General features: G+C 43.1%; 1 protein-coding gene across 1 annotated transcript in view; it reads right to left on the reverse strand.

Moving 5' to 3' along the window:
• Nucleotides 1-1,054: 1,054 nt before the first annotated feature.
• The window catches only part of LOC111874897 (PDF receptor), a 67,968-nt gene continuing 41,796 nt past the window's right edge, over nucleotides 1,055-27,226 (reverse strand). The window contains exons 7-13 of the mRNA XM_023870757.2: nucleotides 24,034-24,136; nucleotides 21,121-21,238; nucleotides 19,017-19,086; nucleotides 17,921-18,006; nucleotides 16,992-17,175; nucleotides 15,421-15,620; nucleotides 1,055-2,860 (exon numbers count right to left, since the gene is read on the reverse strand). Of these exons, the coding sequence (XP_023726525.1) occupies nucleotides 2,848-2,860; nucleotides 15,421-15,620; nucleotides 16,992-17,175; nucleotides 17,921-18,006; nucleotides 19,017-19,086; nucleotides 21,121-21,238; nucleotides 24,034-24,136 (774 nt within the window). The 3' untranslated portion in view covers nucleotides 1,055-2,847. The remainder of the gene's footprint in view (nucleotides 2,861-15,420; nucleotides 15,621-16,991; nucleotides 17,176-17,920; nucleotides 18,007-19,016; nucleotides 19,087-21,120; nucleotides 21,239-24,033; nucleotides 24,137-27,226) is intronic.

Genomic DNA, 27,226 nt, shown 5'->3' on the forward strand with positions numbered 1-27,226 from the left:
ATGGGGCAGCGAGCAGTAACCGGAAATTGTGAACTGCAGGGCATCACACCCAGAAGATAGTGCTCTTCAAGGCTCTGTGTTTATTTATAACTTTGGACAATTTAGCAATTTTGTGGTAGGGATGGATACTTTCTACTCCTGTAGGAATACCGTGGCAAATACATACATATAGAGGATACTTAGTATCACTTTCACAGAAATACCGGTACATATATACTTATATATTTAAAAACGTATATTGAATAAATATTCTCATATATCAGTAATGAAAATATACTGTGTACATTTAATTACCACAAATACATATATTGCACGGACATTGGAGATCTCAGCTCAGCTGTACAGGGATATTCTTCACGTTAAAAATTTTAATGAAACATCTCAACTTCAGTGTGGATCGTAACCCGTAAGAAGCTCAAATCAGATCCCCCCTCCCCCCCCCCCCCCCCCCACCCCCGACGAANCCCCCCCCCGAATTCAGAGCGAAAGGACAACTCTAATACGTACTACCTTTACACTTGCGTACCAACCGCGTGATGTTAGGTTGTTGCGAAATGAATTTCGGTTTTCAACCTTACAATTTAAAATAGTGCAAATTAGCTTAGAATGAACTTCAGTAATAATAAAAACCGTTAGAATCGACACAGTTGCCAACGAGAAACAAGTTTCATTATTCCACTTCGGTAGAAATCCGAGGTCCTCATTCATCAGTAATCTGTCAGACGACAGGTCCACAGTCTCTTCCAAAACAGTTCCTCCACTTAATGTGATCTAGAGCTTTCTCCTTCAAATGAAAATATCCTCTTCTGTCCCCAAGGTCATCCAGCATCTTCTTACGTCTTCTTCCTCGTCTTCTGGTCACTTCTATCCGCCCCTCTATCTTTCCTTCAATAACTTGTTTTAGAAGGCAGTTACTGCGTAAGATATGACCAATCCAATTAGCCTTCCGTTTTCTTATTTCGTGGAGGATATTCCTCTGCTCACTGACTCTAATTAACACTTCTTCATTTCTCACATAATCGGTCCAACTGATCTTCTCCATCCTTCTCCAACACCACATTTCGAAGCTTTCCAGGTGTTTCTGCCCTAAGTGTCCATGTTTCAGCCCCATACAAAGCCATGCTCCAAAAACTGCCAGTACTTCTTTCCATTATCCCCATTATCCAGCCGATCTCTACGGCTGTGACATTTTTGCTGCAAGTAGGCGGAATCGATTTAATCGGCCCATGGCGTGAACAGGGATTTACCACGTGACACATCATCTTCTCCATGGGCCTGGCTAAGCGATGGGACAAGTTTAAGCCCAGATGAGCTGAGAGAGTTCAGGCAACAGAGAGAATGCAGCAAACTGGAATGACCATTTGCTAGAGAATACGAGACTATTCCAAGAATACTTATGTTTCCCAAATGACCTGCTGTGCAGATGTATCCTGGTCTGAGAACGTACAACTATACTCCCTTTGAGACCATAGTCTTAAAAATAATTGGCTTGCTGAGGTGAATTGCAGTACGTTGATTGTGCTTCGTTCAAGCTCAGGATAAATGTAAGAACCCCTGTACTTCTTTGCTTTATTGAGCTCAAGACACATTTTAAAAGGAGTTTATTCATCTCCGTGCCCTGTTTGCTCACTCAAGTAAATTCTGTAAGGTTGGGAATATTTGTACTTTGCTCACGTAAGAAAGTCACATAAACACGCGGACTTCTATGCTTTGTTCATCTTCAAAGGACAATCTGTGGAATTTATACTTTTTGGTGAGAGGAATTACAGACCCTCCTGAATATTTGTACTTTGCCTCCCTTCTCCGGGAAGAATAAAACATTAGGATGTTTGTCCCTTTGTCAGTTTCTCAGCAAAATATAAAACTTCTTGCTTCACATCAGAATATCTGTAAAGCTTACGAGAATTTGTTTTATTCTCTTGTCAGAAAGATTTATAATGTTGTAAAGCTTTGAACTTCGTTCATTTTCTCAGAAGATTTTTAAATACGTACAAATTTCTGTGGCTTGTTCACTATCTGAGACAAATTTTAACAAACTACAACTTTTTTGCTCCTAATTCAGACGAAGAAAATATTTTGTGACGTGTATACCCATTGCTAGGCACCGGGTCGGTAAACAACTTCCCGCAGGTCTGCCGGCGCGTAAGGATGCCAGTCTCACCGCCACATGTGAGCCGATTGTCTAGAAAATGTGGGAGCCTCGACGTCTCACAACGCTATGGACCTTCACGGCCTGTTACAGGGATAGCTTTACCTTTCAGCTTTACCCTGTAACTTAGAACATACAGAGTCAAACGATGACAGTGTTGTGAATAACGAATGCGGTCGTGACCAAATTTAAAATGTTATCACAGCATTCGTCTGGAGAGACTGAAAACAACTGCGATAAACCTAAGTCAGGAGCGTCAGAAGAGTCGTATTACGGTCGACATTTGAACTGCTCTCTTTCCGAGCAGAAGTCAGAAGCATTGCCGGTTGATATAACGTGGTGGGTCTTCCACTATGATAAGTGTCCTGCTATGTAGACATAATGTTCTGTTTCGCGGACAAAATCCATAATTTTATGTGTGTATATGTATATATCTATATACACGTGTTCATTGTAGTGGGATTTTAAAAGTGTTAGAGCCTCTTGGCTGATTTCACCGTTCAGACTGATCACAATTGTCAGGCCGGTGATGTTTCCACCGGATCTGCCGTGGGTTAATGCGAAGTCGCATTTGACAGTGTTGCATGGAGCACAAAAGCCCCACTCGGAGCCGCGCGGTTGTCTTCGTCACAACTGTCATGTATTCCCTGGTGGTCATGATTGTTCTTCAGGTTATCTGCTACCGGGGACAGCTTTCGTCAGACATGGGTTCTGAAATTGAGAGAATTTTTTTTTTCAAGATACGTTTCACAGAGCGTCCCTTTATGCCCCCATGAGACCTACATTGCAGACTCACATATCTCATCCAGTTCATTCGTCTTGATTGAATCATTTTAATAATATTATATCAAGAGCGCGCTGGATGGAAGTCGCTACGTATTTATATCAGTTTCATTTAGATCCAAATACAGGGGTTTCAATTTTTGACGCTGCGAGCGTGCTCGGAAAGCGAGCTGCCCACGACTAGTTCGGTGGGAACTAACGACGGAGGAAGCGGCAGCGTCATATATCGAACCCTCTGTATTTTCCTCAGTAACAACTTCTCAAATACACTTATTCTGTGTTTTTCTTTAATTAAACAAGATGTCAGATACGATTTCTAGGGGCAAGAACTTATATAAAGGTTCGTGAAAGATTCTGGGACACCTTTGTTACACTATTATATCCACCTTCCTATTAGCGCATCTGTACGTAAAAACAGTAAGGCTGTGAAATTCGTGAATGAATAATTATAAAACCGGTGATTTATTTCAGTATACCTTTTTTATTATGCAGATATGTTGACCACGTACTTCCATTATGCTCGTTACATCGTGTTCAAATAGGGCACAGAATGTGATCTCAATCTGATCACCAAGAGCCGAGATAGCTCAGTTAGTATAGTGACAGGTTACGGGCTAAACAACCGAGGAATCTATTCAATTCCCGGCAGAGGCAAGAAATATTTCTCTTCTCTACAGCGTCCAGACCGGCTCTGAGGCCGCCACTACCGGGAGCTCTTTCCGCGGGAGAGAATGAAGTGGCCGGTATTTGCAGTTCACCACTCAGCTCTGCCTAGTGCCGACGTCATACGTCTGTACGCCCCGTATCTATAACTAGGCATAGGGTCGACTTTACCTTGCCTTCGGTCAGTAAGTTACTATTTGAAATAAGTGTGAAAAGTGACCTCAAACCGTGACTCTTTGTTCTACGAGTTGAGGTTCTCACGGAGGTTACTGAAAAAATTGCTGTCTTCAGGGAGTTTTCGGATAAAAATTCTGCCTCCATCTTCAGGTCCACCTGACTGCAAGGCTCATGTCTCCACAAGTTGTATAAGTCAATAAGATAGTGTTCTGTCAGCGATGCTCTGCACACAGGATTTCTGAACATAATCGGAAACTTCATCTGTTTCCCGCTTCAGCGAGAGGCAACCGCTCAGGTGGGGCTGTTAGAAGGCTCCCTGAAACTTTGTTTTTAAATAGGAAATAGGAAAACGAATAAGGTCAATAATTGTATTAATATACCACGTCAGAAACCTTTAAAAATGTTAGAAGTCTACTTAAATATCCCAAGAATAAACCAATCAAAATGTGAAGAAAATTTCGTGGGCCAATTTTAAACTACGTGTATTACACAATCTCAAAAAGGAGCCAGTCAGCATATGCGGCCTTCATAAATCTCGAACCCACTACCTCCAGAACACAGGCCAAACGTCTTCTGACTCCAGATTAACCGACCTGTTAATAACCGTGGGACTGCGACCTCTGGGTCCCTTTGCCTCAGAGCTACTCCGCTCAACCGCTTATTTAGACGCCCAGAAGGAACCGAGACCGCTGAGCTATCTTGTTAGGTCACTATCCTGGAAGCCCTGGTCAATAGCAAGACACTTATTATTGTTACATGGCGCCTGAAAGCCGGAAAGCCAGAGAAGTCGTTCGTTGCAAGTCAGAGACTCGGTAAACAATTTTCGCGGAAATGACATCAACGCAACAATAGAAGAACGACAGTTTCCATGCAACGGCGTGGTAAATACACTTCTATAACGATAGAGGATTCGGTAGCAAACGGTGTATTCTGTTGGATCCGCCCCGATGCTATAAAACGAGGATCTCAGGCAGCTAAGAAGAAGAGAATAACCCGTGTGGAGGCGGGGGCGAATACCTCCACCGTGACCATGCGAGTCGTAGGAGGCGACGAAAGAGGAAATCTCAAATCTGAGACAGTAAAATATGATGGCGAGTCCCAAACCACTGACCCGAGAAAGACTGGGCTGGCAAGGACCAGCAGCATATACAAAAGACAGATCCGTCCTCTCGTCAGAGAGGGCGCCCCCACATAAACAAGACAGAAATTGTCAAAGAGTAATAAATATTTGGTCATGAGCCCCAGATGGGGCTAGACACCATGACTTACTGATTGACTGACCATCGGTCGCAATGTGACTTTGACTTTGACTAAGGGAGCCCATACACGTACGAGTCTGGCTCGCGAGTCCTACTCGGCTCGGGTTCCAATGAGCCACACTCGTTCATGTGTGGGTCGCCACGCTCACACGTGTGTGGTGAAATTAATCCGAGCCCAGCTCCTCGCCGAGCCGGACTCGCGAGCCAGACTCGTACATGTATGAGCCGCCTAAGAAGAAGAATTGATGGAGTATCTTGAAATTGCAGTCGAAGATGACCGAAAAGAGGTGGCAACTGAGATCCAGTTGAGTTTCGAGACGCCAGCCTGCCAAGATGTGAGCTTGAGAGCTTAGGAACTGAGTGCAGTTCAGTGGAGCCGAGAGTCTAGTTGCAAAAAGAAGAATTTATACGTTATCTGGTACCACAGTATTGGGAGTGTGTAAATCAGGGAGACTATTATAGTTCCTGTGTTAAAAATCGTTGCCAGGTAACGGCTAGTGGAGACTGTAATAGACTGAGGACACAAGTGTTTGCAACAGTGAACTGTAAAGTGCGGAGATTAGCGATAGCGTTGTGATTGCCTGTAGTTCCGAGTGGTGTGTGTGTAAGGTGTCAATAAATCCAATCATCCAACCCATACCCCGTCTAATAGTCACGCGCCCCAAAATTGATATTACAGAGCTCCCTCTGAGCTAGGCGGGGTAACTGTGACTCTCTTAGGTCACATGTTGCAGGTGGTAATGACGCCATCCTCAATGAGGTTGGCCGAACCACGCCTGTGTCTTTGGTGGGGACGCAGCATGGACCAGGATGCGTTGGGACATCTCCTCGTGGTCCCGCCGAGCAACGACACTCTTGGGGTATGGATCAGTATGACCTTCCGGGGCTGGCGGTTCAGTTCCCATAAAGGGCAATGACATTATGACCAGAGCCTCCCACGCGGCGACAAAATGACTCTTCGGTATCACTACGGTGTACCCGAGACGAATGCGGGAGAGCACTCCCATGGGGGTAGCTTCGGCTATTTGAGTTGTCTCAACAGAGTACCGATAATGTGCCGCAAACCTTAGGGCTCAAACTCTTAACGGTTTGAACAACCCATATGAGGGGTTGCAATGGGGGAGCTCATAGGCCACCCCGAGGGGCGACTCTCTCATGCAGGTTGCCCTGGTCGCAACCTCATGACTAACTGGTGTCGCACTCCCATTTGTCATCTGGGATACCCCTCTCCCCCCGAACAGGCACTCTTGGTCCTGGAGGCTTTTGAGGGTTTCATTCACAACAGGACCAGACCACCTAAGCCAAGGTCTGAGGCATCGTGCAGAGGGCTGCATGGCACTGGGGTGGTAATTAGTTGGTGTCTTGAACGATTCCCTCGGGGCACCAGGCAGCACCACGTGGTATTTATGCCTTCCACCCGTAAGTGGCGCTTCGGGTGGCGAACTTTTAAATCTCCATGACTCGTGGAACCAAAATGAAAGGAACCAAAACAAAAACCGTTCGTAAGGACCTTAAACTGAAGAGAGACACCCCTCCAAGGAGATCCCTACGAGAAATGCTTCAGTAGGGGGCTGGAAGCTGTGGTGAACCACTAAGGGACCCAGTTGCAACCAGCGAACCTGCTGTTGAACTTTCAACCAAATGCAGGGACGAACCAGTGGTTCGAAACCTACCTGAGGTAAAACCAAAAACTCCTCTCTTGGGAGCCATTAGTACTAACATACCACTGCAGGGGGCTAGTACCTCTAGCACACCTGTAACAGGAGAAGGACTGGGACACCTGGTCTCTGGAGTAGGTGGACCGCGTCTAGCGAAGATGGCCTTGTCTGGATGCACTAGACGGAAATTAAAAAAGGCAAGAGCCGGGGCAAAAAAAGCAGGAACTGGGGGCAGTCATGAACCAGAAAATGCAGACTCGCCCAAGCAGGGTGAAACCCCTACCGAGACCTTTAAGGGGCCAAGGTCGGAGGGCAGTACCCCTACAGAAACGGTCAGAGCTCCGAAAAGGACCAGGGAATTACAAAGAGGCTCTGACTAATATAAAGGTAGATATCTTCAAAGAAACGTATCCTGAAGACAAACTAACAGAGGAAGACCAGGACTCCATTCTAGAGGAACTGGGACAGGCATTACGTAGGACTCCTTTGGGAGAACTACCACGCCTGAAATCATAGACTGGAGGGAGGTGCATTAATATATACATGTGCCGACCAACAAGTTGGACAGTGGTTTGTAAGAACCATAGATAATCACAGATTAAAGTCAGGGGCTACCTGAAGGTTACTGACGCCAAGAACCTGCCCAAACCTGTGAAGGTGGCTCTCAGGACAAAGGACAAAATTGCCCAAAATCCTGCTGAGCTGATGAAATGGATCGGGAATCTTAATCCAGGACTCCATAAAGAGTTGGAGGATACTGGATAGGAAATCTGACCCGAAAAGGCAGAGACTGATAAGCCATATAGACCGGGATTCCCTATCTGTTTACACGGAACTGGATATAGGGTATGCACAGGACTCTCACAGGAAACTGTTAGGGTCCTGCAAGATCCTGAGGCGCAGTGGCATAAAGAGGTTGCTGTTCCCAGTTCAATACCCTCGAAATCGGACTCTGAGGTGGAGGGGGATGATGTACCCTCTCTCTTAGTTGACCAGAAGAGAATATCTGATGAGGAGACAATCCATCCTCTCATCAACCCAACCTTACCAGATTAGGTACCTCCCTTGGAGGAAACCAGGTCCGATAAAAGAAAAGGGGCTGTGGAAGAAAGTAAGGAGGAGGACACCTTTCCCAGCATTACAGAATGAACACACAACGCACATACATACATACAGACATGACATGCTGGACTTCTGTTCCAGAGACACAATAACGGTGAGGAAGACACACATTTGGCGGAGCCTGTGAGGAGCTCATCGTCACTTCAGCCTACCTTCCATATGACTCGGATGAACCACCACCTTCCAAAGAAGTGAGGGACATCGTTGAATATTGCCATCTTAGGAAAAAGCAGCTCATCACTGGGTGTGATGCCAACGCGCACCACACATTGTGGGGAAGCACTGACATCAACCCAAGAGGAGAATGCCTCATGGAATATTTGGTGAGTCTGAACCTTAATATTCTAAACCAAGGTAACGAGCCTACCTTTGTGGTTTGCAATAGGCAGGAGGTTATAGACTTGACACTAAGGCAGTGGTTCTCAAATTGTGGGGGCGCGACCCCCCGGGGGGGCCAAGGGCTTGAAAGGGGGCGCAGCATACTTTCCTAGAGATAAAAATTAAAACTACCCTAAATCAATTAGAAAAGTAACAAAAAATAAAAATACATATAGAAAAACTTTTGATGAGTACAGGCTTTAATTATCATGAATTTCAAAATAACTAATAATTATTCTCTTTACCAGCAATTATAAAACGCGTATGCCAGAGACAGCGTTGATAGTTCGGCAGCAGCCGCATCCTCTTCCAGGCAGCACTGTACAAGCGCAGCTGAAAGCAGCGCCTTATGTTATCTCACTGGCGACTGTTCGGCAGGGAGCAGGCAGTTTGTTGCCAGACTCAATGGTGATCGACAGGTATGCCTGTTTGATGTTGTGTTCTTATGCATTCAACGTTTCAGTGCAGTTATGCTGATTTGTTTACCCCTTGAAGTTGACTTGATTATGAACAATTGATCACGAAGCGTTTCCTGATTAGTGATAGAAATGAAGACACCAGTGCTCCTTCAACTAGCGGTGGGAAAGAAGCTACTCGGAGTGTAAAAACGAGAAGGTAGGATGAGAACTATTTATCACTAGGCTTTACGAAAACTGTGATCAATGATGAAGAACGTCCACAATGTGTAATCTGTCTAAGTATTTTAGCTGCAGATAGTATGAAACCTAATAAATTAAAGAGACATCTTGAAACCAAACATCCGAAGTTTACAAATAAACCAAAAGATTTGTTGTTAGAAAGCTTAGTGGTTTAAAGTCCACCCAACAGAAATTTGCTAAAATAATAAATGTGACTTCTAAGGCCCTTGTAGCCTCTTACCAGGTTTCTCATAGAATTGCTAAATGCAAGAAACCACACACAATTGCAAAAACATTGATTTCACCAGCAGCGATTGACATAGTATCAACAATGTTCGGTGACTCTTCTGCTCAGCAATTGGAAAATATCCCCTTCTCTACTGACACAGTTTGTAGAAGAATTTCAGACATTTCTGGCGATTTACATCAGCATTTAATTGAGAAGTTGCGTAACAAGTGCTTTGCACTTCAAGTGGACGAAGCGACTGATATTCATAAAGATGCACATTTGATTGCGTACGTTCGTTTTGTTGATGAGTGTAATATGCTAGAGGAATTGTTTTGCTGTGAGGCTATCTTGAAAACAGCAACAGCTCAAAGCCTTTTCGACATGATTAATGCTTTCTTTAATGAAAATGCGATATCATGGGATAAGTGCGCTGGCATATATACAGATGGAGCTCGTTCAATGTCTGGAGTCCGTGCTGGATTACAAGCAAAAGTTAAAGCAGTTGCTAACAAAGCAGTATGGACTAACTGTATGATACATCTGGAGGCTCTGGCAGCTAAAGAACTCAGCCCACCCCTTCATGAAGCGCTGCAGACGATTGTAATAACCGTCAGTGTTATCAAGACAAATCCTCTGAAGTCTAGACTTTTTAAAATGCTGTGGGTGCCGAGCACACTGCTGTTGTTTTTAGTGATGCTCGATGGCTTTCAGGAGGCAAGGCATTAAAGAGAATGTTTAAGCTGAGGCATGAGGTGTTCTGTCTTTTAAATGGGGAAAATCACTCACTGGCAGACAGTTCCATCAACAAGGGTTTTTTTATTGAAAATGGCTTACCTCACAGATATATTTGAGAAACTAAATATCCTCAGCACTTCACTTCAAGGGAATGAGGCAACTGTACTTTCTTGGAATGACAAAGTGAAGGCATTCATGAGAAAATTAGAGCTCTGGAGAAACAGTATGGAAAGTGACACGCTAGAAATTTTCCCTACTCTGGTGTCAATGGTACAAGACAATGCTTCCAATGAACATAAAAAGCTGCCTACTTGATCATCTCATAATGTTGGAAGTTAATTTCGAGAAATACTTTTGCAATGATTTTGATGAATTTAATTGGATTAAAAATCCACTCAAAAATGCTCCTGGGCCATCATCTCTGAATGTCAATGGGCAAGAACAACTCATCGATCTCACTAATGATACTTCATTAAAAAGTAAATTTAAAGAATTGTCTTTGTTGGAGTTCTGGATACATACTGGCAAGGAATTCCCAACTTTGAGCCAAAAAGCATTGAAGATCCTAATTCCTTTCGCAACAACTTACTTACGCGAGACAGGCTTTTCTGCTTTGGCAGCTATAATGTCAAAGTATCGTTCAAGGCTAAACACTGCTAAAGAAGTCAGAGTGGCCATTTCTGATATTACATCACGTTTTGATAAACTTTGTTCTCAAAAGCAGGCCCAACCATCACACTGAACTTTGACATTTAAATGTCTGATTTTCTTTGCAGAAAAAAAATTAAATACTTGTTAGTTAAATATCGTTTCATTTAAATACATATTTTGGTTCATTGCAAGTGTTAAAACTAATATTTATTGTAGGCCTAATATTGTGTTACTTTAATTTTGAGCAAAAACTGCTAAATAGTATGTAGAAAAACACAAAATAAACTGAATAAAATGTCAAACATACCATGACTTCTATTTTGATATAAAAAAAAAGAGCAGGCTGGGGGACAGAGTATTTTCTCGTGTTAGGGGGTCTCGGAGGTAAAATGTTTGAGAACCACTGCACTAGGGACCAATAAAATAGGAAATGTGATAAGTAATTGGCATGTATCTGATGAGCCGTCCTTGTCGGATCAAGCTACTTATAGGAATCTTAAGAGAACCAATTGGGAGTCTTACAAAGACGACTTAAAGGTAAATCTGGAGACCATCTTGCGAAATATACGCACAATAAAGGATGTTGATCGGTCCGTTGACCAGTAGTAACGGGCTATTATCTCATACTTTTATGGGAATTGTCCGGCTAGGACCGCTCGCGAACCAAGGAGAGCGCCTTGGTGGAGTAAACAGCTGAGTGTGCTTAGAACCAAAACGAGAAGGCTGTTTAATACAGCTAAAAGAACAGGGCAGTGGGACACCTACAAGGAAGCCCTTACCTGCTACATCAGAGAAATAAGGAAAGCCAAGCGATCCTCATGGAGGAGGCACTGCCAGGAGATCAATGATGTACCAGGCGTTGCCAGACTCATGAGGATCATGGCAAAACAGGCGACCGATAAGGTCAGCACGATTAAACTGCCTAACGGGCAGTATATTTCAAACAGGAAAGGAGACACTGAACGAATTATTCAGGGTTCACTTTCCTGATTAGAATTTAATTGATTATTAATTTAAATTGATTGATAATTTTGACGGACAGGATCAGTAAAACCTGGCCACTTGCCAAAGCAAGATGAACAGGGCAGACTGGAATCAGGCCAAAGTCATAATTAACCAATCAAAAATACGATGGGCACTGAACACTTTTACACCATTTAAATCAGCGGGTACAGATGGAATTGTACCGGCACTTTTGCAGCAAGGGGCAGAACTCTTAGTTCCACACGTATGCCGCATATATAGAGCCTGCATGGCATACGGGTTTATCCCCATGGCCTGATGGCAAGTTAAGGTGATATTTATCCCAAAGCCCGGGAAACTTGTTTACACCGAGGCTAAGGCTTACTGTCCTATCAGCCTGTCGTCTTTCCTTTTGAAAATGATGGAGAAAACAGTAAATAGGCATATCAGCGGCGGGGTACTGAGGACATCCTCTACAACAATGGCCTCCAAACTACGGCCCGCGGGACACATCCGGCCCGCGATGTGATTTTATCCGGCCCACGAAAGAATTGTGCAGAAATGCACAATTGAACTAATTTTCCAATGAGTACTGGTAAATGTGATTCCGAGCTTATTGACCTGACATATACTGCAGTTCGATGGCTTAGCTGTGAAAATGTTCTTTCGCGCTTCTTTCAGCTCAGGAATGAAATTGATATATTTCTCACCGAGAAAAACCATCACGAAACACTTTTATCAGATACAGAGTGGCTTTGGAAATTAGCATTTTTTGCTGATCTGGTGAACCATATGAACCATTTGAATGTAAAGTTGCAGAGTGAAAATAACGTAGTCTGTGATTTATTTGCACTTATCAAGGCATTCAGAGCAAAGTTGATACTTCTGGAAAGCCAAGTGAAAAATTCTAACTTTATTCATATGCTGTGCACAGTTGCATAAAAAGGGTGAAGCAGAATTTCCTTCCTCGTTTGCAAATTTAGTCATTTTAGATTCGAAAGAATTTCGGAAGTGATTTGATGATTTGGATTACAGTGCTCAGGAAATTAGATTGTTTCAAAATCCGTTTGACTGTGATGCTGCAGATGTCAAAATCAAATGGAAATTATTGAACTTCAGGAAAATTATCATATTAAAGACAAATACAAGGAAGGAAATTTGATCGAATTTTATAAATTTCTGAACTCTGAGTAATTTCCAAATTTAAAGAAATTTGCTTGTAAATTTATCTCCATTTTTGGGACGACATATCTGTGTGAACAAACTTTTCCCCAGATGAAGTACATCAAGTCGAAATACAGAGCAAATTTATCCTATGAACATTTAAAGTCGCTACTTGTGATTAGCATTTCAAAATTTGAACCTCAATTTAATCAGATTTTAAGAATGCAAAAAGAGATCCATCATTCACATTAATTGTTTTATTATAATTTGTTATTGAAAATATGAGCATTTGCTGCTACTGTCTGTTGTCATTAATATACGATAATTTATTCTCACGTACTTTTTATTTAGTTTATGAAATTCTGCGGTTTCAATAAAACTCATATACCTAGAGTTATTAATTTCTCATTTTATCCGGCCCGTTGAAAGTGCTGAATTATCTAATGTGGCCCGCGGTTCGAAAAGTTTGGCGACCCCTGCTCTACACCGAAACCAACATGCCTACCAAACAGGTAAATCTACCGAAAGTGCACTACACAATTGTGGTAACATTCATAGAAAGTGCGATTGAACGCAAGGATATTGCCTTAGGAACATTCCTTATTACAGAGGGACCTTTCGATAGGCCCTCATTTGATGTAATCAAACAGGCCGCTGGAAAGCATTGCATAGAGCCTGCAATATGCAGGTGGATCAGTGCTGTGCTGGAAAGCAGAACCTTAGCCACTACATTATCAGGAGAAACCCTGGGGGCGTCCGCGTCTAGGGGATGTCCGCAGGGGGGCGTACTTTCGCCTCTGCTGTGGGGCCTGGTCATCGGCGATCTGCTGTGGGGCCTTAATGATAAAGGGTATTATACAGTAGGATATGCTGATGATGTAGCAATCCTCATAAACGGAAAATTCCTTCCAACAGTATCAGAGCGTCTTCAGACAGCTCTGTACATGGTCAAACTATGGTGTGAAAGAACAAGTCTTTCCATCAATCCTAATAAGACGGTAATTATACCGTTTACCAGGAAGAGAAATATAAAGGGCCTTAAGGAACCGACCGTCTTCAATAAAATGATCCAGCTCTCCAGCGATGTCAAGTACCTTGGTCTAGTATTAGACAAGGGACTGACATGGGAAAAGCAGCTGGACAACGTCATCAATAAAGTCTATAAGGCTTTTTGGACATGCAGAAGCATGTTTGGTAAAACTTGGGGACACGTTGTGCAGGGGATATACACTGCGGTTGTAAATCACTTAATTACATACGGCGCCACAGTATGGTGGCCGGCCCAGAGTTAAACTCAAAACAAGCAAGGCAGAACTTAGCAAATTGCAAAGGTTGGCTTGCTTGGGTATCACAGGAGCAATTCGAACATCTCCAACAGCTGCACTGGAGACACTCCTTGGACTCCCCCCACTGCATCTACAGTTCGAGGCAGAGGCCAGGGCAGGAATCTACCGTCTCCAGTGCAGTGAACAATGGAAACCCAGATCCGATAGTTTCGGACATGCATACATAACTCAGGACATGAAAAAAGAACCCATATTACAAACGGGGTCTGACAAAATGATACTGAGACATGTATATGAAAAACCTTTCATAGTCAGATTTCCTGACAGGAGTGAATGGGAAGACGGATTTCGGCCCGATAGAAAAGTGGGACTGATCTGGTATACAGATGGTTCCAAGATAAATAAGGGCACTGGAGCTGGTGTGGTCTACTATGGCACGAGGCAGAAACTTAGTTTCAGCCTTGGGCAGTACACGACAGTGTTCCAGGCAGAAGTATATGCCATTAAGGCATGTATTATGGAGAATCTAGATAGGAACTACAGAAATAGGAACATCTACATTCTATCTGACAGCCAAGCTGCACTTAAAGCGCTTGACAAACACCAGATCAACTCAAAATTGGTCTGGGATTGCCACCAAACCCTCATGGAACTGGCCAAACACAACAGGGTACAACTGATATCGTTGTCAAGGCATGAAGATTGCTGGAAACGAAACAGCAGACCAATTGGCTAAGATTGGAGCTGAACATCCGTTCATAGGACCTGAACCAGCCTGTGGCATCTCTACAGGCGTTGTCAGAAAGGCAATCAGGGACTGGACAAATATGAAGCACAAGAAATACTGGGGATCCTTGACTGGATTCAGGCAAGCAAAGGGACTCATACGAGGACCCTCTGCTAAAAGAGTGAAGGAACTGTTGATGTTAAACAAGAACCAGCTACGATGGGTGGTAGGGCTACCTACAGGACACTGTCACCTTAAAGGACATCTCTTCAAACTGCGACTAAGTGATAGCCCCACTTGTGAGAGGTGTCAAGAAGAAAATGAAACAGCCACACATATCCTGTGTGAATGTGAGGCCTTAGCTTATTTAAGATTACGTCACTTGGGTCAATACTTTATGGAACCAAGTGACTATTTCGACGTCCCCACGTACAAAATCCTACGCTTCATTCAAAGCGCAGAATTGCTGAGGGGATAAGCAAAAGGGAAGCATAATAGGTCACTGTAGGTCGCGGTGCAAGGGCCGAGAAGGCCCACCCCTTACATATTCATTCATTCATACCTCTGACGTAGGCTACAGGGCTGGATCTACGAAGATTATTGTACAGAAGTAATTGTACTTCTGTGTCGCTGAGATTTCCTGTTCGGCCTTTATCCTGGTGTCCTGAGGGAAATTACGACATATGCAGTATATCCTTAATTTTAATTTGCTCTCCCGATTTCCTGGACGCTGTGAGAGAAGCATGAGACAGTAATCAAGATTATGTCGTTGTGTTAAGTTGTTAAGTTGTGTCCGCATTACGCCTTGGGCATAACTCACTGGGTCAGAGCGACTTACTCTGGGGCTTGCGTGTCTGGTAGGGAGTGCTGACTGCCGTGACGGCACTGTCCCAGGAAACGTCCACACCCAGTGCTCTGTATCCCTTGGTTGTCTGGACTGATGTACACACCAGAGAAGGCGGAATTGCGTCGTGGCGTGAGCCGGAATTGTCTTAGTGACAGATATACGGTTATGCTCTTGGCGACAGCCGTCCGCACCTGCAACAGTACAGAAGTTTGGGAGGTCTCAGTCGCTCCGCAATTTCCTGCGCAGCGCAACAGGAAGAACTTCGTTACGAACACTGACTCGGAGGAGAGTCCATCTAATCTACGAGCTGACGACTCACCTTCATCTGGTGCCGATGTCACACCTCCACACACACCCACAGAACCACACACACACACCTCTTGATGACTTCGAATTTATTTCAGCATATGCATAGTGCTCGTCACTCCTACATTTAAAATTAATGCACCTTAATTCAAGGCATATCTATCTATCTGTTACTCTGCAGTCGTTTTGTTGGACCTTGGGCGCTTTTCCAATTTCTTATTCCTGTAAACAGTCGGCAGGGTTCCTCGGATGGGATCAGCCAGTCGCAAGGTTGCTACCTCCACACAGAAAAACCGGACACAGGCATTCATGCTTTGAGTGGAATTCGAAGCCACGATCCCGGCGTTGGAGCGAGCGAAGACAGTTTGTGCCATAGACTACGCGCGCACTGTGATGGTCAATTCAAAGCAAGAACAAATTTATGGCGACGCTAATGAGCTCAACGTATTTGTTAGCCAGCTTAGCTTGTGTTCACTATATCGCCACGTAGCCAGGCAGTTGCCCACTAGTCGACGTAGCCAATCAACTTACCATCAAATTAGTCATGTCAGCTTGTCTGAGAGTCTGTCCATCGAGTTTGAGACCACACTTAATCATTTGTCTGGCAAGTCTGTAATTTTGTCACTGTTCGCCGATCAGTCTGATATACCATTCCACATATCGCACGGTTAGTCAGTATACCAATATTTCTGTCGGTCTGATGGCATGAGAATAGTCAGCTTGTGTGCCTTCCACTAAGTCGCACATCCCAGTGTGTTGGTCACTTACTCAGCCGGTCAAGCGGCCTCCGTAGTCTAGAGGTAACGTTCCCACCTCATGACTCGTAGTACGCGGGTTCAAATACCCGGCGGAGGTCGTGGAATTTTTAAGGGCGGGAAAATTCAGGGAACCAAGTCCTCCGGGAGGGACTTTAAGCCGTGGGTCCCGTGTCGTAGCTTTACGGCACGTAAAAGAACCTCATGTCTCCAAAGGAGGTCACTGAGCCAAAATTACGGACGTTTCCCGCCCAACAGCAGTCTCTAATACCTCTGGTAGATGGGGGAAGCATTATAGATACCTCTCAGCTAGTAGAGCCGGTCTCGCTGGCTGGGCGGGACTGATGGTAAGCACCAGTACCGGTAGGATATAGAGACTGGTAGAATATCGTAGAGGGAAGCACAATAGATCAAACTGGTCGCGGTGCATGGGGAAACCCACCCTCTCTAACTAACTAACTAACTACTCAGCCGGTCAGTCATTTTGTCACAGTGTCTTACCTCTCCGTTGAGGAAACAATACAGCAACGCAATGAAGAATCCTTGAAATGAAGTTAGGAAATGTGTCGAGTAGGACCAGAGGGCGAATTCCCATACGGCCCGGTCAAGAGGAGCTTGCGTCATGTTGACCAGGTTCGTGATTCCCAACAGCGGTAGCAGCACCAGCGCCGCCCTCACGGCTTTTCTGAGAAGTAACAAAATATTCACTTGTGTAAAAATCTTAACGGACCTGTAAATTAAGTTTAGTGCGTATCAGCAGAAAATATTTTAATTCTTCCAGCCGCACTATGGCCCTGGGCTCGACTCAGCTTTTAAAAGAAATGAGTACAAAGAAAATTCTTGGGGGTAAAGGTCGGCAGGCGAGTAAGGCTGACAACCTCATCGCCATCTGTGAGCAGATTGTCTAGAAAATGTGGGAGCCTTGGCGTCTCACAACGCTATGGGCCCCCACGGCATCTTACAGAAATATGCGAACTGGTACTTTCAGGTCGCAGCCCTGTGAACACTGCTATCTAAGGCCTATTCATGTTGTGACGTATTAAAGTGACTGCAGAAGGGGTTTGGATTGGTGATTGGATCCATCTAACACTTACACACAACTCGTAGCCACCAGTAAGAGTATCACTGGGTTACACACTAAATATCACTGTAACTGCAACACACATAAATCCTTCTGTGTCTTCACGAGTCACTTTCTGATAACGGATCCTAACAATGTCCTCTGCTTACGTCCTTACCGGCTGGCGAATTTCCTACAACTACCAGGCTGGCGGCAATCACACCAAGAAAGAATTGTTGTTACAGTAAGAGTAATGTCATGATTGACAAAACTCCAAGTTGTTTAGTATTTATTACTTTTTCCCCAATGAATCATTCCTTCGAACCAAATGAGGCACCATTTCAGCAAAGCAGCCCCTGTGCGCACTTACCTTACTTGCTCTAACTCGCTGGTGTGACTCTGGCGCAGCTTAACGACCAGCACGCGGATTATATTCAGCAAGAAAAGGAAGTTCAGCTGTAGACAGAGGACAGAAGTCATTAGGTGACACATCCCTCACTCACACTCTCAGTCAGCCACTTGTTCACGCACCTACATACCCAGCTAGCCACTTGTTCACACGCGCACACACACACACCCAGCCGCTTGTTCACATACCCAGCTAGCCACTTGTTCAAATTCACACACACACACACATCCAGGCAGCCACTTGTTCACATACTCACATAGCCAGCTAGCCGCTTGTTCCCATACACGCATCCAACCAGCCACTTGCTCACATACACACTCCCAAGCAGCCACTTGCTCACACGCACACGCGCACACACCCACACACACACACACACACACACACACACACACACCCAGCCACTTGTTCACACGCACACATCCAGCCAGCCACTTGTTCACACACACACATACCTAGCTAGCCACTTGTTCAAATGCTCAAATCCAGCCAGCCACTTGTTCGCACGCACACATCCAGCCAGCCACTTGTTTACACACACACGCACTCTGCAGTGTTCACTGTTTCATTCTTTCAGACTCCTGCATACAATTTCAACCACTCACTTTCTCACTGTGTCAAAACCCACTAAATTCACACACGCTCAATGTTACAGTCTCTCACTGTCTCTCAAGTTCACACTCGCAAAGACAAAATCTTCTTAGACACCTTGACTCACTCACTCCCTGAAACAACCTGTATGAATCACAGATTGTCAGACAGTACTGTGCCAGTCTCACAGAGCTTTGTCAAGTTGTACTTCATCTTCAGTCTGACTTCACATGAAAGTTGCTGGGCTCTGCTTCCAACGTTGTTCAGTGGGAAAGTCAAACATATTTACACAGGGGGTTCCTTTCATAAATTTGCTTATGCGTGGTATAACTGCCCTGTTTTGTAGAAAAGATTAATTTTAATATCTCTGTTTATTAGATGAACAGGTTCAAGTTGATGACCGTTACAGTGGCCAACTTGCCAGTGCTTTATTTAGTAAGATCTGCATAAGGATTGCACCAGTACTCACCACAACGACACCAAGTCGCGGACCCTCCAAGATCCAGAAGTAGCGAGTCAGGCTGTATCCCCACCAGCACCTGCACAAATGGAAGGGAACAGATGCGGCAGGTGCCCATACAAGAAAGACTTTAGGAGACAAATTTCATTTGTATGGAAGCAAAACCTCTAGAAGAATTCTTGAATATGTGAGGGCTACTTTAGTCCCGTTTGAGAGGCTGAGAAATTTACAAGGCGAAGAGTTTCTTTATTTTAACTGTAGTTCTAACTATATTAGATTCAAGAAGTCGTGGCATGTAGTTGGTAGTCCGAAATAAGGCTGCAGTACAGACATTATTTTGTGAATTATTGCAAAAAACAAAAGATAAAGCTATCCCTGTAACAGGCCGTGGAGGCCTGTAGGTTTCTGAGACATCGAAGCTCCCCACATTTTATAGACAATCGGCTCACAGATGGCGGTGACGATGTCAGCCTCACGAGCCGGCCGTCCTTTACCCCCAGGAAGATTCCTGGTACTCATTTCTGTCAGAGACGTAAGTTGACCCCAGGGCCGTAGTGTGGCTGGAAGGATTAGGTCAATTGAAACATCAAGTGACATAGAGATCGAACCCGCAACCTTCCGGCTTGTAGCATAGTGCATCGGCCAACTACCCTACCGCGCGCCTCTACGAATTGTTGACAGAAATATTACAGGAAAGTGGCTGCACGTCACAACATTCATAAGAAGGTTATTACTGTGCACGAAGAATTAGCAGGGAAATGCTTGGAAGAGTACAATTTATTTTTACATCCTGAAGTACCAAAAGGCATTCCGTCTCACCAAAATAACATTTTTAGGCCTTCTTGAGAAGCCGCCAGTCGCTCAGCTATTCGAAAATTTCCAAAAATTTTACGGAACCCGAAGTTTCATTACCTTGTTCACAAAATCTGTCCACTGGTCACTATCCTGAGCCAGATTAATCCGGTCCATATCACACCATCCTCTTTCTCTCAGAAGCATTTTTACGTTGTGCACTCACAGCCATCCAGAGCTTCTCCTACTGATGCTTTTTCCTTCTGGCTTTCCCACGTGCCCTATGTTTCCTTCTATCCATGTGTGCTACGTGCCCTATCCACGTCATCCTCCTTGACTTGATCATTCTAACTATACTTGGCAAAGAGTACTCTTCATGAAGCTCCCCATTAAACAGTTTTCGCCAACTTCCTGCTATTTCGTCCCTTTTTGGTAAAATTACTCTCCTCAGCATCCTATTCTCAAATACCTTCAGTCTACTCGTACATTCTTCCCTTAATATCAGAAGCCAAGTTTCATTCCCATACAAAACTGTAGGAAAATTATAGCAGAACTTTATTAATATTCAGGCTTCAAGCGACCTTAAAATATAGAGTTGAGTTGAGTCTAATTGTTATGTTCGTGTATAGATCTGCGTAACAGGTGACAAAAATTCGCTTCAGCCGTTCGTTGAACACAGATTTACATGCAATGAAGATACTGGGCTAAATAAAGAAATACAGAACTTGCTGTTATCGTTTCTTCTGTTTAATTGATTGGCTTACTCTTCGATACAGATGGAGGCAGTACATTCCCCCGAAACGTCCGTGAACTTCTAGCGGACTAAAGAACTGAGGCCTGTATGTTATGCGTCTACCGGATACAAGATGGAAGGTCAGGACCTTTCGCAGAGTGCGCAATCGCGGAATTCGGGCTGTGAAGGGAAGGGTAGGAGTTTGGTGTGAGATGGCCGTCAGCCCTAGAGTTAGAGGACTGCTGGAGTTCAGATGTGAGCTGTTGCTGTTAGAAGCTGGTAGCTGAGGCACTGGGATAGTTCGAGAAACCAGAATAATGGGACGTCCCCCGTTGAAAGCCGTTACCAGGCAACGACTAGTGGAGACTGAGGGCACTAGTCTGTGTGTAATAGTGTTCTGTAAAGTGTAGTCACGAGTTGTGTTTGTGCGTGGTCAATAAATGGAATTACCAATCCAAGCCCCGTCTATAGTCACCCATACAAGAGACAATATATTGTCTGCCCTCAAGAAAGTTACATAATAATAACTGGCCAGACCGTTGCGGAGGCGAAGCCACGGTTCTCGCTGAACAGACTACCAGTACATACTTGGATGCGCTATACTTCATCGCCGTGGTGACTCCCCAAGCAGTAGTCATGACAACAGGTGCTCCCCAGCCAATCAGCGTGTAGACGGAATAGTGCGAGTTTTCCTGGAACACCGTCACTGCAACACACAACAATCAGCAGCTACATTCTGTCCGAACGGATTTTCTAGAACATTTCTCAGTTACTCTTTTTACGATTATAATAAATGAACATATGATATAGAAGTTAGATCTTAAGCTTCATTTCAGAAATTATTCAACTTAAATCGGCAATATTTAATAATGGATATAAACTAAAAGCGGAAGAAATTAATTTTTATTCGCAGCGAGTTAATTGATACGTAGTAGTACTTTAGTTAAAGAGCGATTCGAAGTTTATAAAACTCTTTAAAACAACTTCTTGTGTAAGAAATTTGTACATGAGGAAGTGAATCAGCGTGTGCCTCATTAAGCCACTAAAATATTTTTACAGCTGTGGAATGTACATCCATTTGGGTGAAATAAAGTACATTGATGGTTGTACACATCGCCAAAACGGAATAGTTACTTAACGGACAGATTCTTTTAGTATATGACACCGCGCAGTTTGGTAGGTGAATACCAACGGTGCAGTATTGCCATGTAAAGAAAAACGCAATATGAATCTTCAATGGCGCTGATACCCTGGATTACACAGATGCTGTGTAGTTACGTTCAACCACTCTTTTAATTTGAGACATTATATTTGCATATTTTAATTGTATGCAGAAACTATAAATAATAGATATAAAATAATACTGCAGTCCATTAATATCAATTTGTTTTAATTATTTCTAGATCTGGTATACAAATAAGGAGTTACAAACAGATATGACAAACGAGGCAAAGTACCGTTTTTTGGTGGTTGTCAGGAACAGAATTTTGTCTCGTCGTCGAATAGAGCCTGTTACTTTGAAGTGTAGTTTTGTAATGATTAGCACAGACAAAAACTTATTTGTGTTATCAGATCAACGTTCCATATATACATATTTATATAGGTGTAATATAAACTCCGTCGTAAATGTAACACTTTATTGTAGTTCTTGTCCCCCTTCTTTAACACTACATGTTTCGGCCGCAATCGGCCATCATCAGGTGTATTTCACTTCTCGTAGCTCTCGCACTGCACTCAATATTAACATTTAAACTCCAGATTTCCAATTGTTCATTGCTCTGTCGATAATCGGCACCCGATATTCCAGAACTTCCCTTGTCGGTTTAGTCAGTTGTGTTTAAAATCTTTATTAATATTAACTCGTCGAATGGTTTAAAATTTTAAATTCTCAATTGTGGTTTAATATTTAAAATTTAAATTTAGATTTAAAATAAAAAATCACAGGGATGCCTGCTCTATGATTATATGTGCTGCAGCGGCTACCTCTTGCTTTCAGCACAACTCGCATTTTAGCTGTAATATAAAAATATTCGTGTTACTGTCTATGTTCATACGTTGTTCCTATATATTTTATACTGTTATGTGTACGTACTTTGTTCAGGTTCTCTGTATGTATGTACCACTGCTTTTCTTTAATACTTTTGCTGTCTGGTGTGTTGTGTGCTGTGTTTTTATGTTGTTGAGTGTGGAAGGGGGGTGTACCGTTAGTCGGTATAGATCTCATGTATTGTTTGAAATATTGGGTTGTGTGCATCTATGTATGTGTCATTCATGTGCAGGTCCTTCTTACTTATTTTAAATATATATGGTATTTTTCTAGTGTATTCAAATGTCTACCTTTCTTCCCCGTTGTTATAACTTCCATTATGTCTGTCATTGTTCCGTATGTATGTCCCGTGTTTACTATGTGATTTGAGTATCCAGAATTGCTATTATTATTTCTAATATCGTGTATATGCACCTTATATCTGGTGTCAAATGTTCTGCCCGTCTGTCCATTGTATTTTAATGGGCAATTTACACATTTCATTTGGTATATACCACTTTTATTATATTTATCTAATTGTGGTTTTTGTATAAGTATATTTTCACTTGTGTTCCGTGTGAGAAATGCTACTTTTATGTGTGTGTCTTTGAAAAGTTTCGTGATTTTTTGTACTTCTTTTGTACTATATGTAAATATGGCCCACTTTTTCTTTTGGTGGTGTTCTGATTTTAAATTTAAATTTTAAATATTAAAGCTAAATTGAGAATTTAAAATTTTAAACCATTCGACGTGTGAATATTAATAAAGATTTTAACATAATTGACAAAACCGACGAGGGAAGTTCTGGAATATCGGGTGCTGATTGACGACAGAAAATGAACAATTGGAAACCTGAAGTTTAAATGTTAATATTGAGTGCAGTGTGACAGCTACATGAAGTGAAATACACCTGATGATGGCCGATTACGGCCGAAACATATAGCTGTGAAAGAAGGGGGACAAGAACTACAATAGTGTTGCACTTACGACGGAATTTATATTATACATATAGAAGTATGGAATGTAACATGATGCTTAAATATAATATAGAATACATATTTATGTCCAAAGCAACCATATTATGGGGCTCTTTAAGAAATTCCATAGTTATGCCTTCTCCATAAAGATTTAACCATAATTGACAGATGTGTTACGTAAATTGAGTACGTACTAAATTTTGTCGACTGTCCGAAGAATTCTGCAAAGCCTCTTATTAAGTAGTGTAAGGTCAGCCGGAGCTGCGCAAGCTCAGAGCTGTCTCGTGATCCTGTTGAGCAAGCTCTATACTGTCTCACCTGTGATCCTGTTGTGCAAGCTGTGCGATGTCTCACCTGTTATCCTGTTGGCCACGCTCTGAGCTGTCTCATCTGTTATCCTGTTGTGCAAGCTCTGAGCTTTCTCACCTGTGATCCTGTTGTGCAAGCTCTGAGCTGTCTCGCCTGTTATCCTGTTGTGCAAGCTCTGAGCCGTCTCACCTGTTATCCTGTTGTGCAGATACAGCCCCTCGATGAACATCCACATGAACATGGCGGTGCGCGCGTATTCTAGCAGGACGTACGACGCCTCGCACAGGATAGGCTGCAATACAGATCACGGGTTTCTAGAATCTCTATTGCCAACTGTCTGCTCATCACACACTGGGGACACTTGTCTGCTCACGCTTTCCGGTCAAAACAGTGGCATCTAAATGATGAACACTGATCTGATTTTCATGAAATGCGGAATGGTCCGTCGATTGGGTAAATTTCTCCTGGCCCTCGCGAGCACAGTCTCTCTTGATTCTGCGTTCCATGAGGCTCATGACTCTGTGAGTCATGCAAATGCTGCATATTTGTACTTTTTATACCCTTGCCTTTAACGCCATAAACGGCAGGTGAGTCACTTGATGGGTCGTAAGCTTGACCGCCGCCAAGTTTCAGCCTCTTATATTTTCTATATCTAGCTTCACCTTGTCCTATACCACTAACGTGTTTATTCTCATGATTTTGTGTCACTTCTGCTTGTTGCCTGCACAATTGTGTCATATAATCCTATACATATGGAAGGTTGAAAAGTCGCGTGCAAACCGCGGCCTGGTGTGCACCTTGGAAAGTTCCCAGTGGCGCACAGAACTTTGTTCTGCATGCGCTGCAGTTTTAAGGGATGGGTATCTGCCGCTAATTTCCAGGTGGGGCAAGCATAAGTCATTACTAGGGCCCGGATCTGTCTGCGCTAAAAGCACTTAAAATATGCACTAAAAACACTTAAAATATGCGCTTAAAAGCGAAAAAATATGCACCAAAAATAAAACAATATGCACTTAAGAAGCAGATCACTTTATTCAGACTCGCCTATTTACATGTATCGTTCACTGCAGAAAGTAGCATCACAATAGGCAACTGGAAGTCTTTCAGTGTTTTCTGGAGACGAACTGCGTCTATTGGCCGTCAAAATGAGTTTATAGGCTGAGAATGATCTTTCTACATCAACTGACGTGATTGGACACAATTTATACACTGGCGCCGAAGGTTCGGAACATTCATCTGGCGAAGATACCCCAATTCCACTCAAGTACTGACTAACTGACTGAATCTTTTTTAGTCCTGGGTTCGAATTCAACACCATTTCTAACTTGCATTTAATATTCTCCAATTTCGCCTAGTGCGGAATTTAGTGAACAAGTTGCTTTCTGAACGAATTCAAGTGAGTCATGAAGGAGTGCACCACAAGATTCTAAGCTCTCAATGGCTTTTGAAAGTGTAGAAAAATGTGCATGGATAAAATTCACATCTTGATAAACAGTATCACTTCCAAACACCACTTTTGCTTCACGGACACATGAATACTCATGTTCAAGTTTTGTAACCACTTCTTCTACTTGATTGAAATTATCCTGATAAAATGAAACTGCGGATAACCATGTCCCTCACCTAGTTAGGACAGGTTCAGGTGGCAGAGGAACCTGAGGTAGGCAATCTTTGTAGAACTGGACACGAGCTGGTGCTTTCAGAAACATTTTTTCCACTTGCAATTAAATCGTTAACAGCTGGAGACTGCGCGTATTTTTCTGCAATACGGTGTAATCTGTGAGCTAAACAGGTTACGTGTATAAAATTTGGATAAAATATTTGTAAGGCCTTTGCTGCTTTCAACATAAAGAAAGCTCCATCTGTGAGTAANAGTACTGACTAACTGACTGAATCTTTTTTAGTCCTGGGTTCGAATTCAACACCATTTCTAACTTGCATTTAATATTCTCCAATTTCGCCTAGTGCGGAATTTAGTGAACAAGTTGCTTTCTGAACGAATTCAAGTGAGTCATGAAGGAGTGCACCACAAGATTCTAAGCTCTCAATGGCTTTTGAAAGTGTAGAAAAATGTGCATGGATAAAATTCACATCTTGATAAACAGTATCACTTCCAAACACCACTTTTGCTTCACGGACACATGAATACTCATGTTCAAGTTTTGTAACCACTTCTTCTACTTGATTGAAATTATCCTGATAAAATGAAACTGCGGATAACCATGTCCCTCACCTAGTTAGGACAGGTTCAGGTGGCAGAGGAACCTGAGGTAGGCAATCTTTGTAGAACTGGACACGAGCTGGTGCTTTCAGAAACATTTTTTCCACTTGCAATTAAATCGTTAACAGCTGGAGACTGCGCGTATTTTTCTGCAATACGGTGTAATCTGTGAGCTAAACAGGTTACGTGTATAAAATTTGGATAAAATATTTGTAAGGCCTTTGCTGCTTTCAACATAAAGAAAGCTCCATCTGTGAGTAATACAAGCACCTTACACCAATTATTCTCAATTTCAGATGGCCATAGTAGTCGCAGAGACTCATTTACAAATCTTGCTATTGTGCTATGGTTGGTTTTCTCTAGTACTTTGCAAGCAAGAAGATGAGGGTTGCCGGGTTCTTCTGGATACCGCAAAGAGGGCAGCTTTCTGAGAACATAACCCTCTTTGCGGTATGCCGCATATAGGTTTCAGATGGCCGTAGTAGTCGCAGAGACTCATTTACAAATCTTGCTATTGTGCTATGGTTGGTTTTCTCCAGTACTTTGCAAGCAAGAAGATGAGGGTTGCCGGGTTCTTCTGGATACCGCAAAGAGGGCAGCTTTCTGAGAACATAACCCTCTTTGCGGTATGCCGCATATAGGTTTCATCAGCACAGAGACCTAGATGCCTAAACTCTTGCTCCAGTTGTGCCCCCGGGCACGGATCACAGTAGGAAACACCATTTACAACAATACCTCCATTGTTACGCGCAGACTTTCGTCGCCGGAACCTGTATGTTTGCGATCGTTTCCTAGAAGCGAATGTTGTTTCAGAGCCGTTCGCTAGCAACGGATGTTCCTCTGTCTCCCCGGATCTTCTCTGATCATTGTCACAGTATATTTGTTCGTAATAATTCAATTCAATTGAATCCTTTATTATTTACGTGCCGAGTCAATAGCCGAAAGGGCCAATTACAGACAGAGCACAGTGTAGATACAAGTAATTACATTATGGACAAACACAATATAAAGTCAAAGACAAATTACAGGCAAGCACTGGGGAAAACACAATAATGCAGAAAAGTAAATAAACAAACAAATGATAATAATAGCAATAATAATTTCATGAACATAAATCTAAGTGTTATTAAGAACTGAGAAATGAAACATAAATATTTAATT

This window comes from Cryptotermes secundus, unplaced genomic scaffold (assembly GCF_002891405.2).
Source record: "Cryptotermes secundus unplaced genomic scaffold, Csec_1.0 scaffold516, whole genome shotgun sequence".
Classification (NCBI taxonomy): Eukaryota; Metazoa; Arthropoda; class Insecta; order Blattodea; family Kalotermitidae; genus Cryptotermes; species Cryptotermes secundus.